We start from the raw sequence: 22,123 nt of genomic DNA, 5'->3' as shown, positions 1-22,123 counted from the left end.
AGCTCCATATCGATCAATGGTCAATCAATCCATCGATCAATATGGATTGATTTCATAAAAGGAAGTTACTTGACACTGTAAACTTAGTTGATATATACGTTTATTATTGATTTCCTATTGATGAAAGTGTGTTTTTTTACTTTTTTGTCAAATAGAAAATTGTGGTATATACTTTATTATTAACGCCATTAACGCCGTCCATTTCCGTTTCGCTTTGTGTTATCGTTGAGCTACCAATGGTACATTAAAGCCATGTGCGTCAAGAACACATCCCGACCCATTTGTCTATCGGCCATTCTATCTCCCGTTACCAGCCTTGCAATTGATTGGCACAATTGGGTCCCACATGGGTAGGTTGGTAAGGAATACGCGAGAACATAAGGATGGTGCGACGGATCATGTGCATTAAGACTCCAGCGTCCGTTTTATAGCATCAGAGACGGGTACCCGTTCCATTACTCCGAGGCGGCGAATAGTGGGGCCCGAAACTCCTCCATTTGCTGCCCAGGTGGTCAAGTGGGTAGTGTGAGATGAATGCCAAAGTTACCATGTTAAGCGCCAACCGGGAGAAGGAGTTTCGACCGTCCGATGGGAAAGGCACGAATCTCGAGCTTAGAGACGGAGAGCCCAACATTTCGGAGCAAGGTGGATGGGAATCGCTGGCTTCGGAGTTATCGCCCGACTCCTTCCGCCATCAGCATCATCTGCAACCAAATGGCTTACCCCTAACCCCTTATTTATTTCCTCCATCTCTCTTCGTCTACTCAGTTTGAGCTCTGTAGAAGCCGCCGGGATCCCTGCTTCTTAGCACCCGCAAGCCACTCTAACCCCGAGATCCCCGACCCCCATCTCTTCTTTTCCCGGATCGAGCATCAGAAGCTGGATCGCGGTGCTCCTGGTAACATAGTTTTGATGTTCGCTTTAGGGTTTTATGCTCATTGTGTCACGATTCATTGGTTTCAAGATATCTTTGAAAGGGATTGAAAAGTTAAGCTGTATGTTTGAGATATTTTCACTTTTTAAGGTTTTGGGGTCGAATGTTGTCGTCGCTTGTTATCGAATTGTACGGTTACTTTGTTTTCTGGTCCTCGTTCGAGGTCTAGGAGCGTGATGGCATCTGAAAATAGCGGCGTAAGTTAGATCCGGCGGAGTTTAGGGTTGTTAAGCAGATAGAGATCGTAAATGCCCCCATTTTTGAAATGTCTATGTCTGTAGCCTTTGTTACTAATTCGAGTTTCTTAATTTATAATTTGATTATACATAAGTTAGCTTACTTTCAAGATTAGGTCGTGGATACTCAACTACCCAGATCATCTCTTCTTTTTATTACAAAAATAAAAAGAAGATATAATTTCATCAGAAAGTAAATCGGATGTATGACCTTCTTGATGTTTATGTCTTTGTGTTAGAAACTTCTTTTACTTAAGGTTTAGTAAGTGCTTGTGATTGATTACACATTGAAAAATTTGGTTGCGTTACTCTATGGTCACTCCACTAATCGAGGGTTGTCGAGTGTGCTAAGGGGCTTCATCTGGTCTTGGAGCTATCATCATGATTTCTTGCAAGCACTTGCATTATGAGTTTAGCTGCTCATTTATTTAATCTTTTGTGATGCAGGAGTGAAGCACTTGGGATTTGGTTTGTTTTCAACATAAAAATATCAAAGGAGTTGCATTTCTCGCAGAGAAATAGGATTTTGAGATGAACTCTCTCTTCCTCTCACCAGCAGCCAATGTATGTGGGGAGAGTAGCAGTTATGTATCTGGATCACATATTTATACATGGAATGGTCTCCTTGGTGCTGAACAACGGAGGGTCTTGTCCAGTGGAGTTAGCAAAGTTTGGCTGAAGCATTTTGGACAATCTACACGTAGAAATGGGCATAGGTTTTGTGTTGTTGCAAGAATTAAAAAAGGACAAAAGAATGAATATCCCTGGCCAGAAGATATTGATCCAAATTTAAAAAGTGGCCACTTGAGCTATTTGTCTCGATTCAAGCCTCTCGTGGAAAAACCAAAGCCGGTTACTCTTGAATTTGAGAAGCCATTGGTTGAACTACAAAAGAAGATTATTGATGTAAGTTTTGCATCAGGTTTTGTATTTATAACATTTGATATTTAGTCGATTAGTTTTTCAACAGGTTATGCATTTATATTATTTTAGTCTTTTAGCTGCTACTTGTGTTGTGGACTTCCACTCTGTGCTTATGGAATGGGGCTTTGATGTTTAGTGATGACTGCTATTTAGTCAAACAACTTTATTCTCACCTATTGAAGTTGGCACATGATATTATGAAATGTTTGACTTGTCCTATCTTATATGCTGATAATTATGCATGGCTCATTCTACTTGGCATATCTATATATTTATCTGACATGTAATATGACTATTAATTGTCTAGAACAATGATGTCTATGAAAGGTTCTACTATGCAAGTCTCATGAATATAAAGATTAAAACGTGAGTGGTACTGTATCATGAATCATGAGATCTTCATGAAGCCAATAATTTTCTTGTTTGAGATATTTGTGTAATAGAGTGCACTATTTTTATTTTTCCAATTCTATAAGATTATGTATAATTTTATACAAGGTATGCAATACCGTACCGTACCAGTGTTTCGAGGTTGGCTCGGTATGGTACGGTACCGTGTATCGAGCGGTACACCAAGGCGTACCGAGCGATTTTAAATATTTCTTCCTATTACCGTAGCACGTTCCATCCGGTAGCGAGCGGTCCGCGTATCAGTATGCTGTCGGACCAGTATGTACCACCCATACCGGGCGGTACCATTCAAAGTTGCATATCATGATTTTATATATGATTCGTGTTTCAGCAGTGAGAGAATATAATGAAAAGTTGGAGTTTGTGTTATTTGTGTAATAGAGTGCATTATTTTTATTTTTCCAATTATATAAGATTATGTATAATTTTATATATGATTCATGTTTCAGCAGTGAGTGAATATAATGAAAAGTTGGAGTTTGTGTTATTAACATGATTTCCCTACAGCAACCAAGAAGTGTGTACACAATAAAACTAGTTAGGATTGGCCCAACATTTATTACAAATAAATGACCAGTGAAGACAAGGCATTTGTAAACCAAATGTTTTACTTTCGCGCATGGTTCACACACGGTATTATGGATTTGCTTGCACTTCAACATTCATTGTTTTCTATTGTGTTTCTTGTTTCATGGGTGATTATAGTGTTTACTTCAAGAACTAGGGAACCTGTTGGAGTTTGTCTCTTTTCCTTCCATCATGTTATCCACTGTCTTGAATGCTTTACTGATGATATGGGGGTTTTCATCAGATTTCTTTAATGATCTCTGAGTGTAATTTTTTGCAGGTGCGTAAAATGGCTGATGAGACTGGTCTGGACTTCACTGATCAAATTAATCTACTGGAAAGCAAATACCAGCAGGTTGTACTTGTAGTGCCTTTACTTGCATGATAATGGATAAATAAAAGAAGGAAAAGTTGCCCCATTTGCAGATGGCATAAGTCCACATTTGTGCGGCCCATCTTCTCAAATGGATGTTGAAAACTTGATCACAGCAGAAAGTTCACCGTGAATTTTGTTGATATGTAGTGGATACCTCAAGAAAATTGGGAAACTGGAATTGCTTGAATCGTTACAATATATCTGTCACTAATACATGTTCAATTTGTTAAGATATAATTTTTAATTGTTCACTGCTTTTTAGGCTTTATTTATGTAGCTGGTAGTCTCGTTGAGCATTGAACAGCATGAAAAGAAAAAATAGAATATACATGGGAGCTGCAGTGGTGATTGTTTGTATTTCAAAGTCTTTTAAAGTCTTATGTCATAAGTAGTTTTATAATCTATCAGATAAATTGCACTTCCTTCTAGGATTCCCACATATGGTTTTGATGTAGGAAATTATTCCTGAGTCCATTTTATATTCAAATTTTGAGTTGTCTCAGCACTTTGTAAAAAGGAGTTTCTGGAAATCACAGGTCCCTTGAAACAGTAGGAATTGTTAAAACCTCCTACATGGAGATGGAAATTATTAAATTTTATTTTGTTTTCTGTGGTTGCATTATGATTATTCAATCTTTTATTATACTGGGTATGTCTTGCATTGTGACTTACATTTTGATTAAAATGTGAATGAGCAAGGTGATATAATTCTTTAATTTCTAGATATGGGCAGTAAACTTTTCAGTAGAAGTGCATATTTTCTTGGTTACAGAAAATATGAGGGGCAAAAAAAGGGGCCAAATTTCATCAAAATGAAAGAATATTTCTTTTACTCATTTTTCAGAAAACAATGCTCATAATTTGGACGGGTTTTACTTTATAATTTCGAGTTTGTGATTTTCAAACATAAAAGAACAGTTACTAAATAATGTCATGTAGGTGCAATTTTAAGGGTGAGGACTGGAAATGTTTCCTCTGCTCTAGTCACCTGTTATTAATATTTCCAGTTTTAGTATCATTTTGATAATATACTGTCCGTGTATTGCTTTGTTAGCCAATTCCTATAGGCACTAACAGATAGCATGGGATATCATTAGCAGAATAATTTTCTTCAGGCAATGCAACAAATTCATGTGATTGCTTTGGCAATATGAGCCCAGAGTCACATTTTTCTTACCACTGTGAACAATGCCATAATTATGTTAGCTTTACTGAGCCTTGACAAATTTAGATTTTTATTTTCATGCCTTTTGTCTCTCAGTGGTTCTACTATTAGAAATTTTCCTTCAGTCTCATTCTGTGAGTGTTTCCTGGTTCTAATACTAGGCGGTGTATACTCATTTGAAATGTTATGTTTAGAGCAATCCAGTTAGCATAAGATTCAAGTTCCAAACATGCCTAGATAGTCACCTCCATCTTTTATGCAATTTTTGGTCAACTTCCTTGATGAATGGCCTCATTAAATCATATGCTCTGAACCACCTACTCTGCCTCATTGAAGGATGTGCTGAGTAGTATTTAATATGAGGCCTATAGGTAGTTTTCTTGCAAGGCAGCATTTCAGAAGACTTAACATACATTTAGGAGTGCATATAGCGTGGTTTTCCATTTGATTTACCTGTAATTCCATATGGAAAAGGAAGTTTTGGTCAACCATTTAGAGATGTAGTTAGATATTTCATTATGGTCTTTGTAGCTACTTATCTCATGAACCCTAGTACTTGTGTCTGCTGAATTTTGTTCTGTTTCTGATAATAATCCCTGTGAGATCTCCTTTTCTGATTCTGCTGAATCATCCCAGGCCCTGAAAGACTTGTACACACATTTGACTCCTATTCAAAGATTGAGTATTGCTCGGCATCCCAACAGGCCAACATTTCTTGACCATGTGTTGAACATTACTGACAAGGTATATACCCACATCACATGCTTTCTTCATAATTCTCTGCTTTTCTTTTCTGCATAAATTTTCAAGCTCACATCTCCCTTGTGGTTGTTTCATAGTGGGTCGAGCTTCATGGAGACCGTGCAGGTTATGATGACCCTGCCATTGTAACAGGTCTTGGAACCATAGATGGGAACACCTATGCATTTATTGGTCATCAGAAAGGCAGGAACACTAAAGAAAATATACACCGCAATTTTGGAATGCCTACTCCACACGGGTATTGAATTGACAAATCCATTTCTAATTTTTCTGTTTTTCGAATGAGTGGCTGACACTTTTTGTGATATGAATGTTATTTTCAAAATTATTTTGGAATATGTACTTCTGGTTAGTAATTCAATTATGAAATGCATATTACTGTAGTTTGTCAGCTCATTGCTTTCGCAAATTTTGTGATATTTATGAGGTTACTTCCACCTGCTAATTATGCATGTAGAGCTTCTAATTATTTAGTGTTTTCTCCAATGTTCTTCTTAGTCTTTGTAAGATTTTTATGTGATCTACTTTCACATGCAAAGCCTTTACCTCACTACCATGCATGTGACTATGTGTAGTTACCGTAAGGCCTTGCGTATGATGAGGTATGCAGACCACCATAGATTTCCCATCATCACATTTATTGACACACCTGGGGCATTTGCTGATCTTAAATCTGAAGAACTTGGCCAGGTAGTTTAGCCTCATCCCCTTCTATTTGGAACTGTTGTTTATAAAATTTGTGTCATTTGAAAGAAATGTATCATTGTGCTTGTGGATCTGATTAATGCAGGGGGAGGCAATAGCCGTTAACTTAAGGACTATGTTTGACCTGAAGGTTCCAATTGTCACTATTGTTATTGGTGAAGGTGGATCTGGTGGAGCTCTTGCTATTGGCTGTGCAAACAAAATGTACATGTTGGAAAATTCAGTCTTCTATGTTGCCAGGTGAGTTTGCATCCCCGTACACTCTGTGAAGAAAATTCATATTTTTAAGTTGATTATATTTGATGTTCACCAGACAGAAAACATTCAAGTGCTGAATAAATTCGTGATTTTGTATTTTGGCTGTATAATTCAATTCAAGAATCTACATTGAACAATAAATTGCATTGGATTTTGAGAGGTCCATCAGGCCAAATACCAATTCATTTCTGTGAAGTTATGTCTGACCATAAAGCCTAAACAAATTCCATCAGTTTTACTGAGACATTAAGGATGTTGCATGTTTTAATTGGTCATAAAATATTCAATATACATATGTTTGAGTTGGTTCAATTGTTCATCTAAAAGTCTTATATTCCAATTATTCGGACCCATTTAGATGGACTTTTCCCCCAGCCATTTGGCTCTGATATCCCCTTCAATCTAATCCCTTACATTTTCTTTTTTGGAGAAATGAAAACCTATTTTATTGCTCACACGCATACTTATAAGAAATCTGTTGGACTTGCAGCTGTGGTGATGAAGGAGAGGAAAACTTTTAGATTACACTATGCTACTTTTGACTCCTTTTCTTTTCAAACCTAAAAAAGCTACCATTATGAATTAACACATTACACGCCATGACATGTTTCTTGCCATATTCTTTATTGTACCATAAACAATCTATCATGTTCTGTGCAGTCCAGAAGCATGTGCTGCAATTTTGTGGAAGTCTTCTCAAGAAGCTCCTGAGGTATATATCTTGTCCCGTATATATGCCCTCTATGAGCTTAAGTACTTTTATATTTTGAAGTATTTACAGTAACATTAACAGGCAGCTGAGCAACTGAAGATCACATCCACCGAACTTTGTAAATTAAAAATTGCAGATGGGATCATTCCAGTAAGTTCCTATCCTTTTCATTCTAATTTGATGCAAATATCAGATTGATATCAGTATGTTACACGATTGTAATATTACAAAAGTTTGTGAATTTACTAATGGGTCGATTGAGCTACAAAACATGTGAAAGTGGTCTGCTTAGGAAGGTTGGGCAAGTGACATAGCATGTCCAGAAAGAAGTTTATCCTTAAAGGCCTCCATAGTGGGTAACCCACGTCTGAAGAACTGATGAACTTGTATATGGTTTAGTAAGCTGCAAAATTTATGAAGATGATCTGATTAAGGTCTTTGGAATGGCTAAGATTGTTAAAGGTAATGGTATCTCTAAGGCCTTCTATTGAAGTTGCTAACTGGCCTCCAGCTCTGCAGATGCCGATGCAGATGCAGATGCAGATGCAGCTGAAGATTATAGTTTAGAAGCAGGATTGGAAGTTTTACACAAAAGTCATTATAGATATGACATTAGTGTTGCTGACTGACTGTAGTGTATGATCTATTATGTATCACCTTAATTTGGCAACAGTGAAAAAAAATCAGATTTTATGCAACAGTGAATAAAATAATTGGGTACAAATGCACAAAGATTCCCCATCAATTTCTACTTTTTCTTTGAGGTGGCAAGACAACAATATTTTATGAAATTGGAATTTTTGATGGAAAGGAAAGATGTATTCTCTTAAAATATTAGCAACTATTGCCATCTGGTATCGATCGTGCATACCATGGATCGGTATGTGCCAGTTGGTACTGATGCACCAACACTTGGTACATTGTATGTATTGGAATTCATAAAACAATGAAAAATCAGTCGAAAATGGGAAAAAAAAAACCCCTATTTTAGAGTTTTTTCTCTTTTTTCTTGGTACATAAACTAAAATTAAATAAGAATCAACTATATCTAAGCTATAAATAAATAGAAATTCTAGACTATAATGATCAAAAATCAAAAAAATTATCTAAGCTATACGAAGATTTTTGTCAAATGGTCCTTCGTCAAAGTTGCTTCCATTGATTGAAGTGGCCCACCAAGAGTAGAGATGTTGGATCAGGTTCGTAACTCTACGATTTTAGCAAAATAAATTATCGAGATAACATTAATGTATACACTTCTATCACCAAATTGAATGACTAGACTCCATGGTCGGTGGTCCAATGGTTCATGGAATTGAATTAATATATACACTTCCATCGCTGAATTGAATAACATTATATATATCTATCATTGAATTAATATATCTTTTGGAGTTGTTTGTCAATATTGTAGGCTTATTGGACCCAATGTTGGAACCCAAACAGTGTGCCATTGATGCATTAATGTGGTATTATTCTTTGTCTCATCATTATTAACGGGTCCTAGGACCCTCCTAAGGCAAGAGTGATAGGGGTTGCAGAGATTGAGATTTGAGTGCACCGGAACTGTGGGTATCAGCACTAAATTGTTATTCTGTGGTGTAAGAACCAATTGACTCTGGAAAAAAAAAAGACTAACTGTCATCGTACATCTATTAGTCATCCTTTGTGATATGAAGGTTGCGAATATGATGAACTCCTATAGTTGTCGGCATCATAGAGGCTCTGTCGTATTATCTCAAAGTTATCGATCGTCTTCCACCTTCCTTTATCCTTGGGTACTTTATTAGTTTCTTATAGGATTGAAATATGAAAATTTGTCTGAATTAAAGATGAGATATATGACATTGGGAGCATAAACAAGCTTTTAGGTAAAAGAATGACAGTATATTTTTGGGTTTGAGGAACCTTCAAGAATTAACCCATAATAATTTATTTCCGCATGTTATATAGGTTGGTGTACTTTTAGCTGAAGCGACTATATATCACTGATTGGAATATATAAATTTGTTTCTGTATTTGCAAAATATTCCAATTAGAGTAGGGTGTCCTGTATTTGTACTTGCTTTGCATGAATATTCTGGGGAAGTAAACCAGACCTGTGGTGGGTACACTTTAGTTTGTCTTTTTCATTATTTAGTGTTGATCTCTAGAAAATGCTAGCAGAAAATTCTGCTAGTTTTCAAGTTATATTTGAAAAGGAAGCTTTTTATGTTCATGTTATACCATATATCACTCAGGAACCTCTTGGTGGTGCGCATACTGATCCAACATGGACATCCCAGCAGATAAAGGTTAAACTAGTGAAGGCCATGCAGGTACATTTTGTTTTGCAATTTTGTTTATTTTTAACATAGAATTAAAAAAGCTAAATAGTATGTTAGAAGTACTATCTCTACAACTTGTGGGTCTCATCCTTTTTCAATTCTGAAAGAAACATCTCTTTTAATTACTGCATTTGTTAATATTATTTGAAGGGTCATTGTAATCAGAAACATTTCGGACATAATACTGTTTGCTCTTTCAACCCTTCATTCCCAGAAAACTTTTCTCAATATAAGATCATCAGTTGGTTGCTTGTGTTGATACATTAACTTAAAAAACATGTGTCTGTAACTTGGTTTTCCTTCACAGATTTAAATGTCAATTTGCGTGTCCTAAGATTACAAAAAAGGTGCTTTAATTACTGAAAGATATTATAAAGAATTGCACTTAAATTCACCTTCTCTCCTTGGTCAGAAACTTTTCTGTACAGAGCTGGATTCATTTTAAATCCTTGACACAAAAATGGCTTCTTCTTACAGATTGCAGTGTTTTTCAATTCAGTGTATATAATTGCAGATCTTGTAGCATGAATCATTAAACATGCCCTCTCATTCTTTCTGAGGTGAAGTCTATGATGATCTTTGCTGAAGAAGAAAACTTATTTCAATACTTATCTTCATCTCTTTAGCTGAATAAACATTCCATGTTTTAATAAATAGTAATGGTTCATATCCATTCTAACTAGAATGTGCTAGATGTCCAAATTATTACAGCAGAAATATTTTTAATTGAAGAGAAAATACTTTAATATTCTGTAAGGTAGCATCCTCAAGAATAACCCAAATATTATTGCATTATTTCTGCTTTATTAGAAATATTTGTAAATGGTTCTTTTTTTGTTTGATTTCTTGTAAAGATAATGAAAAACTAAGTTATCTAACTCAGGAGCTTGCTGCAATGGACAAAGAAACTCTACTTAGTCATCGCCATATGAAGTTCAGGCAAATAGGGGGATATCTAGAAGGCAAACCTCTTCCACCAACTAAGAATTTTAACATGAAAAAGAAGGAAGTCAACCTTTCCAAAGTCAAAGCTGACATAGTGATGGAAATAAAAAACCTAAAGAAATCAGTAGTGGAAGCTAAAGGCAAATATCCTATGCCAACCATCTCTGACAAAATAGAAAAACTTAGGAAAGAAATTGACAAGGAAATGACAAAGGCCTTCATTTCAATGGGATTACAAAGAAGGGTCAAAGCTCTTAAGATGGAGTTATCCAAATCTCCGAGCACGCCTGATGGAACACTTAGTCCAACCTTGCAGGAAAAAGCAGATAGACTGGTGAACAAATTTAAGCACAATCTATCTCGTCGTGGATCTTACATGAGCCTAAAGAAGAAACTTGTACTGCTTTTTAAGATTAACAGGCTGCAGGACCTGAAAGCTAAAGGAGAGAAGCTGAAGGAACAGATTAATGAAAAACTCGATGAGAAACTCAAAGAGAAGGTCAAAGGCAAGATGGAGGTACTGAGAAGGGCGCGTGATAAGGTGGCAAAGGGGGAACAATTAGATGATGATCAGATCAAGGAGGTGGAAAGTGCCAAGGAAGAGTTAGCGGAAATGCTAAAATCTGTGAATCTTGAAGTGGTGGGATCGGTTAAGAAGATAGGACCAACATCTCCACCTGGGTTAGGTGAGAAATTAGCAAAGGCAGATGAGGTGATAAATAAGGAAATAGAGAAGGCAATAGATATGGCTGGCGTTAGGGGGAAAATAGAAGAGTTGAAGAAGCAGATAGCCAGTGGTCCCAGTGATGAAAAAGTGGAGGAATTGGAGAGAGAGATAAGGGAGCAAATTGCTGCTGTAATGGATCTTACTGGCCTGAAGAAGAAGGTAGAAAGTGTCGTCGGTTTACCTGCGCAAGAAACAGTTGATGCCGAAGGCAGTCCTGTTGACTTAACTGTTCAAGAGACGGTGAGTGCCGGAAACAGCCCTGAATGAGGTATCAGTTTTTTTTTTTTTTTTTAATTGGACATCACAGCATATAGACAGTGCTTTAAGGAACTTGTCTATTTAATTTCACTGCCCTCTTGGTCATTAATTCCCTTTTATGGTTGTGGATATCTCCATCGATACAAGGAGTTATGTTGAGTTTCTCTATCTTCATTTATGATGTTAGTAACTGCAATAAACACAAATTTGTTGTTGTTTTGCTATTTAATCATGGATTTACATGGGAAACTTGTATAATTCATTTTACCTATATCTTTTGCTTGCAGATTGATCTCTAGTTACAGTACAAAGCTTAATTTAGTAAGGTAAAACAACAACAAATGATTGTATCTCACTGTACATACAATCATATGAAGCTCTATGCACAATTAGATCAATCATCAGTGTGAAATATATTGAAGTTATCACTTGACATCCACTGATGGATATGTTTGTAGTAGTAGTAGTAGTAGTAGTAGTAGTAGTAGTAGTTCATAAACCATGTCTTCTAATGTGTTATCTTCTTCTGCGGGATCTATCTAAAAAGATCAACTTCTAATCCGTTCACGGATGGAGCAAAAGGGAATGTTCGCTGCAGTTTCCACAAAATCTAATCCCTCATATGAGGATGGTCCACTCTCAAGCCGATGTCACAACTACAATCGTCCAAGACTTAGTTGGATTCCGTTGATGAAATCACTGTCTGGTCAATATGTGGGCATGATTTAGGTAGGTAGATGTCTGGTCAATATGGGGGCATGAACTTAGTTGGATTCTGTTGAGGACATCAAAGATGTGATCACTACTGATATGTGGACATGACACGTGTATAGGTAACGTGGCACCAATAAGATTGACTTATATCAAAGTCGGCAACTTTGAGCTAAGAGTGAGTTGTTATCCTATAATCGTAATGGCTCATCGATGGTCGGGAGTAATCCTTCCTAACATTTATCGTGACGACCTTCACTTACTGTTGGTCCCAGCACATTATAAAAGACTTTTAGGTATATTCTGAAGGGATTCTAACTCTTTTTTATTGATTTTTTTTATTTTATATATATTTTATCGAATTATTTGAATCTCTTATTGTCAGGTATGCCCTAATGTAGGTTTTATAGGGTCTTTGTTCTAACCCTTGACTTTTAGACACTTTAGACGAATTTGGAAGTGGAGAGCTAAAGTCTGTTTTAACAATCACATTAAATTATTATGGCTTATAGAGAAGGAACAAAAGAAAGAATTCTCTATAGTCAACAAAGTTGACATGGCTTCTCCCCCCCCCCCCCCCCAATTACTACCTTCTCAAGAAACGGCTCCCAGTGTGGAAATAAATAGTGGAAGCAATTCAGTGCTTTCGAAATACAAATCTAGATGGTGATGACACGTTCTTTTTTTATTCTTTCATCCATGATAACAAGAGTTGCAATATATCCCTCATACTGTATTACAAGCTTTTTATCCAAGCAATAATCGAAGTAGCTTACAACCTACATGTGTAGGCATTATATCAAGTACAACTCAACAAAGGTGACAATCCTCTGGTAAAGCAACCAAAAGAGTAAGCATTAGTTACACATCTGTGGAGCTATCAGCAACTCAACAAAGGGTCCGGTCCAATCGATTTTTTTGGTATACCACATTCATGATTCACATGTACAAGTCACAGCGCCATTGCAATGCCAGCCTAAAAATCTCCGAGGACTTGTGACATCATTGCATTTATCTGAAAGAAAGAGAAACATCGTAAGATGATAGCCATTTTATCCAACAAAATTAGTCCTCCACCTTGGAGATACAACCACTTACAAGACGTAAAGAAATTGGAATTATAAGAAATTTCAAACAGGATCCCAGTAAAAAACAAGTTAAACCATATCTCGTCAAAACATTACCTGTTTTCTAGACAAGCCTATCTCTTTAAGATCATCCATCTGGAATTTTAAAGAAATATCAGTTTTAGTAAATTATACAGAAACGATGGTGTGGTCAGCTTTGTACATTTCACAAATTTCCATGAGTTGTCGCTGCAAGTAATTTTAAGAGGATATCTAAATTATGATGCTTACATTCTTGAAGGGTTCGGAAGATTCTTCACGAAGCTGAAGAATATATGTTGCTCTCTTCTCTCCAATTCCCTGCAGAAAGGAAAGGAAAGGAAAGGAATTAGCAAACAATTAAACGGGATAAAGAGTGAATTAGTCATGTGATATAAATTGGACCTTTAATCCCTTAAGCTCCTCCCTGCAGTGCCAAAATCAAGACAAGTACATCAAACATAAGCACACCAAACAATAAAAGTTATATATGATTGAATATTCATGAAAAGTTATTATTAAGCCAACCACTGGATAAAATTGATCGTATGACTGCTTGTGAAAAAATATAGTTGCCTATACATCATAGAAAAACGCGATTAGAAGTGCAGCTTTTGATTACTGCTAAATGCGGATGGTAGAGCCATATGCATTTTTAGTAACATGATTTGTAATCTTGATGATGTAGTAGTTGCATTTTTTTTGTAAAGATACCACAGAAGTTGATCATTTTGCTCACTCTTGGAACTATCTATTCAAATCCCTCTTGGCAACAATTTGTACTAATAAATTAATAAAAAGGTGCAGGCTTTGGCTGTCGGTGACACAAACACTTCTCATCATGAAAATGTAATGTAAATCATAGTATTTAGAACAACTTATTTATCCACTCTCATGATATTTAGGTGTTCACGTACACATCTTAGAAAGACATGACAAGAATATTTTTTCTTATCATACTTCATGTAGTGAAAAAATTCTAATGTCTACTGATAACATTATGCTATCCACACCATTCATATTTACAGAATTAAATACAGTGCTACTTAAATGGCTCATTTCTTTTTAACTATGTTAAGAACATAAAAATCCAAAGATACATATGTAAGTAAAAGTTTTCAATATGGCTTAGCTGATTATAGCATTGAAAAACTTTCTTCTGACTATGAAGTAAGATAAATTACTTACTTGTTAGCACTATTGAGGAAAGTAAGACACTCCTGAGCTAGATACTTCTGTATATGACAAAAGGAGAGAATGCATCAGTTAGTCAAGATAAGAAAACCAACATTAAACACACAAAAGTTATGAACGACCTTCAGTCCTGTGCTGCGAGTTTTAAAGATGTCCTGCGGACTGCCAATGTAGTCAAAGTTTGGCTCATTCTCTAATCTCACTGCAAAAGGAACTTCAGGAGTTTTGGGGTCAAGTTTTTCCTTATTTATTTGTTTGGTAGATGTCATGTCAGTGTTTGGTGATCCAATAGCAGTTGTTTGAGTGCTCAAAAGCTTCAATGAGTTTGATATTTCTCTGAGTCTTGCACTCAACGGTGGAGATGATTGATCCTCATTGACAAAAATTTTGTGGATCTCATCCTTGGTTCCATCTACAAATCACAAAATAGAAAAATCTGTCTGATGAGAAGCATTTGATACCAGAGAAATAGTATTTGAAACACTAAAAACAACCTGCAACATACCGATTGGATCAGCAGTCATCTTTTCATCACATCCGAGTCCAACAACAGTGTCTTGGACAAAAGTGTCTTCATTTGTATAACAATCACCCTTGAAACCAGAAAAAAAAAAAAAAAAGATAAGTTATTTATCACATTAACATAAACGGAACAGCATGTCAAATTTATCATTGAGCGGAGAAACTGACCCCTGTTGGCATAATATTTTCTACACAATTTGGACCAACCGATTCACAGCTTTCCTGAAAAAATCTCTTTCAGAAAAGAAGGGTGGAAAAAAAATCGTCTAATCATACCAGAGCAGTATACAACAATAATAAAACCATAGGTCCCAACTGGATCGTTTGCCATCACTGAGATTTGTAAAGAGTCATACCAGAACAGTATATCTTTTACAAATGCTTGACCATGTCATAAAAGAAAAGGAACTAATATTTACCTCTTCTAACATAGGACAATCTACATCCACATAATCCAAAACAACGTTACCCTGCAAAGCCTTATGGTTATCTTTTAATAAAACAACAATTCAACCATCTGATTTCTACAAAAAGTTAGAGAATAATTGGATCATTTCCAAAAAAACTAGTACCTGACTGCATGTATCAACTGCTGCAACAATGTCTACTCTGGAATTAGCCTGAATAAGCTTAAAAGATTAATCAACTTTAAAAATAAAAACTTAAAAACTCATAATTTCATAACTTAAGTAGAGTGTTGTCTCTGAGGTGGCCAACTTTTAGCTCCACGAACGTGTTTTGGTTCAGACGGGTGTTATTTGAAGTATATGAGTATGTATCAAAGAACTCATGGCGTAGGAATTAATGGGTGTCATTGGTACAATAAAAAACATGGTCCACTTAAAGTCATAGACACATCAACCAGGACATGCTAGGATAAATCAAATGTATATTGTGGTATCAAATGCTAAGTTTGCTTGTAATATGGCAGTGTTGAACATCCATACCTTCCGACTTTCACTTTTGTTTGGAGGACTTGATCCAATGGGCATTTTCCTGAGCACAAGGTTCGGCAGAAAGTTACTTCTGATTTCTTACAAAGAAACGACTTTAGTAAGAGCACGTACTTCTTTCTTATTGCAGATGGGAAACCAGTTTTTTGTTTCTCAGAAAAGCAGGTTCCCAGACTTCCTAGCTGTAATGACCTGCCATTAATAGTATTTTTATCACCCTTGATGCAGGGCTGATTCAAGGCTAAAACAAAACGAGATTAAGGAGAACAAATAATTAATTTACAAGTACTACCTCCTCCTTATGGCATATGGGGTTCCATATCCATTCTTTTCAGATGATGCACATTGAGAGATCTCATTTTTCTTTTGTGAAACAGCTCTCACGGGTATTCCAACAATAGAAGGGGAACATGATTGGTTGAACTTTGAACCACTCTTAATGACCTTGGCTGAGTGACACCGATGTCGATTGGCTACTTGGCATGACCTAGATGCCAAGTTGACCGCACTGAGAGTGTCTTGACAGATAGTTGGATTCTACAGTGAATAGCATTTGATCATCAGACTAGCTTCTCTAAAACAGATTAAGGAAAAAATAATATAAACAGAAGCTTAATAAAAAACAATAAGTTTGAAGATGAGAAAGACAATAACCACATTGATAAGGATAAATGGAGACTAAAATCATGGCCTCACCAAGCACGTAATCAGGACAGCTCTGCTTGCTTTGCACAAGAAGTCTTGCAGCAAGCGGGTCAATTTGCTTTCCCGGTAGGGAATGAAATTCTCACCAGCATTAAGTGCGCAAACGATGTTTAGAAGTGTATACAATGACTTGTTAATCTTAGTACTCTCAGCTAGTTGAGGTCTCGCATTACCCTTCTGCTTAATGTCCTCATAGTCTGACAAAAACAGTGGTGATGTGAGAAAGGAAACGATAACCACATCAGGCAAACTAAAATAACGATGACTCTGAAGAAAAAGGAGTTGAATTCAGTAGTACTTTTTCTCTACCTGCCAAACAAACAAAGTTTATCTTCCCAATTAAAGAACTGTTGGATTCCTTGTCAACAGAAGACAAATATACAATCAAGCCTCTGTGGCTCCTGACTGTGCTATCATCAGGAAGCTTGAGCCAAGACTTGCCCATGTTACACCCATGAAAAGATAATTTCTTGAAATCAGAGATAGAGTTTACAGGGATCTGAAAACAAATATTCAGACAAGTAACTCAGCTAATTCAGAAAGTAAAAGCAAGGTCACTGCATTTGGAAAAATTTCAAAGTTCCTTGCGCTACCTGTGAAAGGCCCTTAAGCTGAATTCTCTTGGATGCATCTTCCAGGATAAGCACCTCCTGATCCTTGGGCTCCAGGAGATCATATATATGATCTTGAGATACTTCATAGCATGATACAGTGACAGAGCCTCTGTTTTCATTGGCAAATGCTAATATTTCCCCTAAAGCAATCATCACTAGACCAGGGTTCTGTCCAGAGCCCTAGACAAAATACTCCTCCGTTAAATCACAATAAATGGAGAAAGAGAACATGTTAGGAACAACAATACCAATAAAAAGATTACTCCAAACACATATACAACTATAATTCCTCTCAAAAATTTACCTGAATCAGCTGAGACTTGCCACTTCCCGGAGCACCATAAGCAATAACGCAGCCATTATGTCCACGGAATAGCCCCTCTATGAGAGGCTTAACCTCTGCAGTGAAGATCTGGTCAATGTTTTCGTCTTGTTCATAGCACCAATCCAACTTGTAGGAATCCTTCCGACTACATCATAGGAACAGCAAAAAAGTGTTTTTACCAATTACAACAGATCCTAATCCAAAACACCATAAAATTTCACCTGCCTTTTTACTAAATCCAATTCTTCAAAGCAGTACCAGAACCGAAAAAAAGGGGCATGCCTTTCACACTCATTATCTAGTAATGAACTAAAAGAAATTCGAAAGACTAGAGAAAGATAAAAGAATATCTAAATCTATCGTAATAAAGGGAAAATGGCAAACCAAGTCTGCTGGTCATCGAAAGCAACCAAGGCATGGTCTCCAACGAATCTGGTGACGGAAACCCGAGCACGACAGGAGGATCCACCGGCCTCCGAATCGACGAAAGGTCGGATCTTTCCCACCACGCGAACTCCCCGTTGTAATTGACTCTGAGGCTTAGACGCCAAAGAATCGGTACCATCGCGTGCACCCGAGGAAGAACCCATCATCCGGATCGAAACCCAAGGAAACAGAAGGGGGAGAATTCGATCGAAGTGGAAGAGATGAGGAAGGGGGAGAGAGCTTTGCGATAAATTAGGGTTCTTTCTGGTTCGAAAGCGGGGAATGCAGCCGTTGCATTGGGCGCTAATTCGGATTTTCAATTGAATCGGTCTGGTGTCGTGTAGAACAGGATAAGCGTTTGAGAGAGGAGCGGGTTACTCGGTGGGTTGTGATGGGAAGGCTGCTATTGAATGGGGGTACTTCACACGTTAAGTAGCTTGTGAGGGTTCATCGTATTCTTTGGATTCAAATTTTACACACGTATTGTCCCCACTTCCTTAGAACAAAAATCTTCAGAGCATTAGAGCTAAATATCCACTATTTAATATAAAATACAATAGATTTTTTTACATAAAATATTTTTAATTAAATCAATTATAAAAAACATAAATTTTTTTAACTTAATCAATTATAAATGACCCATCGAATCATAATAATCAAAATTAATTATTATTTACTCATTCCTTGATTGTTACATTTATTTAAAAAAAATATTATATTATTAATTAATAATAAAATATCTTTTAAAAATATTATATTATTTAAAAATAAATATAATATCTTTCATAAAAAAATATTATATTATTAATGATGTTACATTTATTTTAAAAAATGTTGAACATGTATGATTATGATATCCAAATAATAGTTCTGCAAAACAAAGAGATAATAAATGAATCACAAACATAAAAGAAAATTCGACAAATATCAATAGGAAAAGGGCTAAGTAGAGAGGGTTAAACAACCACAAGCTAATCTATTATTAAGAATGTTTAGTGAGTTCCTACATGTAAGAAACTAATCATCAAAGCAACAAATGTTCTTGACTCAGATGAATACATGCACACAGTTGTTCATCAAGAAATAACAAACAACTACAAGCTAATCGAATGTTAAGAATCCTATAGAAACATCAGTTCTTGGCTCTCAAACAAGAGATTTCTGGCACAACATCATCATCCTCGGTCGTCAGCAGTGCATTGAAGCAGAAGGCTGCTGCTGCTGCCTTCACCGAGGTGGAGGGGGAACCTAAGTCCCATATCTAATGCATTCGAAGATAGGTAGAGAAACTTAAACATTGAGTCATACAAACAATGACCCAGTCTAGGTATTTATAGTCCAAAATCGATCGAGATGGAATGCCTAGTTCATAAGCGGTCCAAGAGTTTTGGGGTCATAATTGAGTCTCCACCTTCAGAAATGAGGTGTGCGGCATTAATTAATTATTCATCATGAACTAATTTAGCATCCGAGAGATCGTATCAAAAAATCTATCTCTGACAATTTTTGCTTTCAGAAAATCTCAACAACACCTCGACTTTCCTGATTAAATAAAAAAATTTCTTAAAAAAATGTGTGCGAAGCTACGCGTGTCGGATCAAGCAACGTGATGCGTGACACATATCTTCCATGTACGTGTGTGTCACGTTACCAAATACGTGACACACGTGCGGCTATACCCATAGGTGCACCTTTTGAAATAGATGACCACATCCTTCTCCGGTAGTAGCTTCTCCCTCTGGAGATGGTGGTCTTCGGACGTTTGGCAAATCCCAATGGTCTTCGGACGTTTGGCAAATCCCAATGGTCTTCGGACGTTTGGCAAATCCCAAAAATCAATGCCGCTCGCCCCATTTCTGAAGGTGGAGAAAAAAGGTTGGGGTGATCCGAGATGCCTTCTCTCCACCCGAGGAGAGGTGAAGACGACATCATCTTCTCCCTCTGGAGATGGTGGTCTTCGGACGTTTGGCAAATCCCAAAAATCAATGCCGCTCGCCCCATTTCTGAAGGTGGAGAAAAAAGGTTGGGGTGATCCGAGATGCCTTCTCTCCACCCGAGGAGAGGTGAAGACGACATCATCTTCTCCCTCTGGAGATGGTGGTCTTCGGACGTTTGGCAAATCCCAAAAATCAATGCCGCTCGCCCCATTTCTGAAGGTGGAGAAAAAAGGTTGGGGTGATCCGAGATGCCTTCTCTCCACCCGAGGAGAGGTGAAGACGACATCATCCTTCCTTCTTGGGTGGAGCAAAGGAAGCTTCGAACACATTGACTCTCCCTATATCCCCACGACTCCTCATATATTTGTTCTAACAATTTGATTACAAGAATAGTTGTTACTATGCAGATGTCTGCAGCAGCTTAAACTGATAGTTTTGAATCTACCAAAAGCTTTCGTTTGGCTCAGCTCTTTTGCTTGCATGGTGGTGAAGACATCGGCCATGGATGGAGCCAACATTCAACCTGCAGCCAAACCACCGTGGATGGAGTCGACATGCGACCTGCAGATGCCTCGCGAGGTTGCATCACCATTTGTTTCAAAATTAATGGTTCTCCAACCAACAACACTATCTGGCTAGCTGGTGATGCGGGCCTCGTCTAACTATCTTACTAATTTATCCCCTCGAGCTTCCACCTTAATGACAACGATCGAATCTCTTCTCTCCCTCCTCAGCCTCTCCACTTTTTCATGACACTAACAATGATAACTCATCTGCCTAAGTTTTTCTCAGAAAATCTATCATTGATCTTCCGGGATATCTTGATGGTACTTCGACATTTCTACACACACAGATTAGAATCATATCGGACTAATCAAGACATCATTAATAATTTTTTTAATACCTATCGAGAAAACAAATTGACCCATGGTAATAACTTTGTTTCATTCATGCATAAATGTCGGATCAAGCAACGTGTTGCGTGACACATATTTTCCATGTACGTGTATGTCACATTATCAAATACGTGACACATGCACAGGCATACCTATACGTGTCATGTTTTGAATGAGATGACCACATGCTTCTCCGGTAATAACTTCTACCGCCTCATTTATAATTGCATATATAATATATTATATGCATGTTTTTAAAATGTACCAATTAGATCATATGGAAAAAATAATAATAAATATTATTGATTTTATTTTCTTTTTTTTCATAATTTTATTTTATTAGTATATTATTTATTGATTTTTTTTCTCTTTTTTTTTGTAATTTTCTCTCATTGACCACAAGTTGAATGTTTGGTAACTATAATCAATGGTTGGTTAGATTTTACTTTATGATTTGGTTAAAATTTGTTGTTGTTGTTGTTGTTGTTAATTAAAATTAAAATTCGAGCTGCATTGTATATATCATTTGAATTTTCATTAAAATTCAACTCTCATTTTGCAAACGAAAGATATGGGGTCTCCTATATTAATTTTTAGTGTTTGTTTCTGCTAGTGACTTATTCGTGGTTTTTTGTTTCTTTAAACTAAAATCAAGATATTAGCAGAATCATAAATGACAAAATTGTACCTTTGGTTTTATATGATTTCAAGTAGTTTTATTTATTATTGGAATTTATAAAAATATTATCATCATATTTTATATATCATTGTATAGAAACTTGTTGATGGTCAAAAATATTTTTTTTAATTCATATGTCAAATTATATATATATATATATATATATATATATATATATATATATTTGCGAATGCTTAGGTTAATCTATATAAAATTTTTTATCCAGATTTATATTCAAGAAAATTATTTTATATCCATACGATATGATGTTATTCAAAATCATAATAAGCCATTAATATTGTGACAATTGTTCACAGGTCTTATTGTTTTTCATGTGTAAAATCTTTAGTCATAAATCTGATTTTATATTATTTGTTGATATTATCCCTTAAGTCATGTTTAGTTTTAAATATTCATATATAAAATAGATTTTTTATAATTATTAAATAATTTAACAAGTTCTCAACCTTTGTTCAGATCGATTAATCTTAAATTTTCTTTTATTGCATTATACTTTTTTAAATTATTATTTTTCATAACTTGTAAAAATAATAAAGAATTCTTATGATATCTATATATCATAATTTGATTCTTATAAATATATTATATAATTATAAAAATAATATTTTTATGATTTTTTAATTATGATTATTCTATACGTTATCGGTGGTGATATCAATATACTAGTTAGTTCAATTAAATTTATTTTTATTTATGTTATAATAAATTATTTATATTATAATAAATT

At 36.0% G+C, this 22,123-nt stretch overlaps 2 protein-coding genes across 2 annotated transcripts; one reads left to right on the top strand and one right to left on the bottom strand.

The window, feature by feature from the left end:
* Positions 1-637: 637 nt before the first annotated feature.
* On the top strand, positions 638-11,574 carry LOC135636626 (acetyl-coenzyme A carboxylase carboxyl transferase subunit alpha, chloroplastic-like). The gene is made up of 11 exons (XM_065148497.1): positions 638-898; positions 1,618-2,076; positions 3,353-3,427; positions 5,250-5,357; positions 5,453-5,613; positions 5,951-6,065; positions 6,166-6,320; positions 6,999-7,050; positions 7,132-7,200; positions 9,291-9,368; positions 10,261-11,574. Exons 2-11 carry the CDS (start codon positions 1,702-1,704, stop codon positions 11,314-11,316), a joined length of 2,244 nt encoding a protein of 747 aa, XP_065004569.1. The 5' UTR covers positions 638-898; positions 1,618-1,701; the 3' UTR covers positions 11,317-11,574.
* A 1,283-nt stretch (positions 11,575-12,857) lies between these two features.
* Positions 12,858-18,136, bottom strand: LOC135636225 (kinesin-like protein KIN-10C). The gene is made up of 18 exons (XM_065147855.1): positions 17,822-18,136; positions 17,417-17,582; positions 17,092-17,292; positions 16,808-16,997; positions 16,490-16,695; positions 16,086-16,330; positions 15,908-15,985; positions 15,788-15,836; positions 15,413-15,460; positions 15,260-15,310; positions 15,009-15,062; positions 14,824-14,911; positions 14,441-14,730; positions 14,313-14,359; positions 13,530-13,551; positions 13,377-13,445; positions 13,203-13,241; positions 12,858-13,033 (listed from the first exon to the last, which is right to left on the bottom strand). Exons 1-18 carry the CDS (start codon positions 18,028-18,030, stop codon positions 12,995-12,997), a joined length of 2,091 nt encoding a protein of 696 aa, XP_065003927.1. The 5' UTR covers positions 18,031-18,136; the 3' UTR covers positions 12,858-12,994.
* Between the last annotated feature and the right edge of the window lie 3,987 nt (positions 18,137-22,123).

This window comes from Musa acuminata, chromosome BXJ3-4 (assembly GCF_036884655.1).
Source record: "Musa acuminata AAA Group cultivar baxijiao chromosome BXJ3-4, Cavendish_Baxijiao_AAA, whole genome shotgun sequence".
In the NCBI taxonomy this organism is placed as follows: Eukaryota; Viridiplantae; Streptophyta; class Magnoliopsida; order Zingiberales; family Musaceae; genus Musa; species Musa acuminata.
This window is presented reverse-complemented; position numbering and strand designations above follow the sequence as displayed.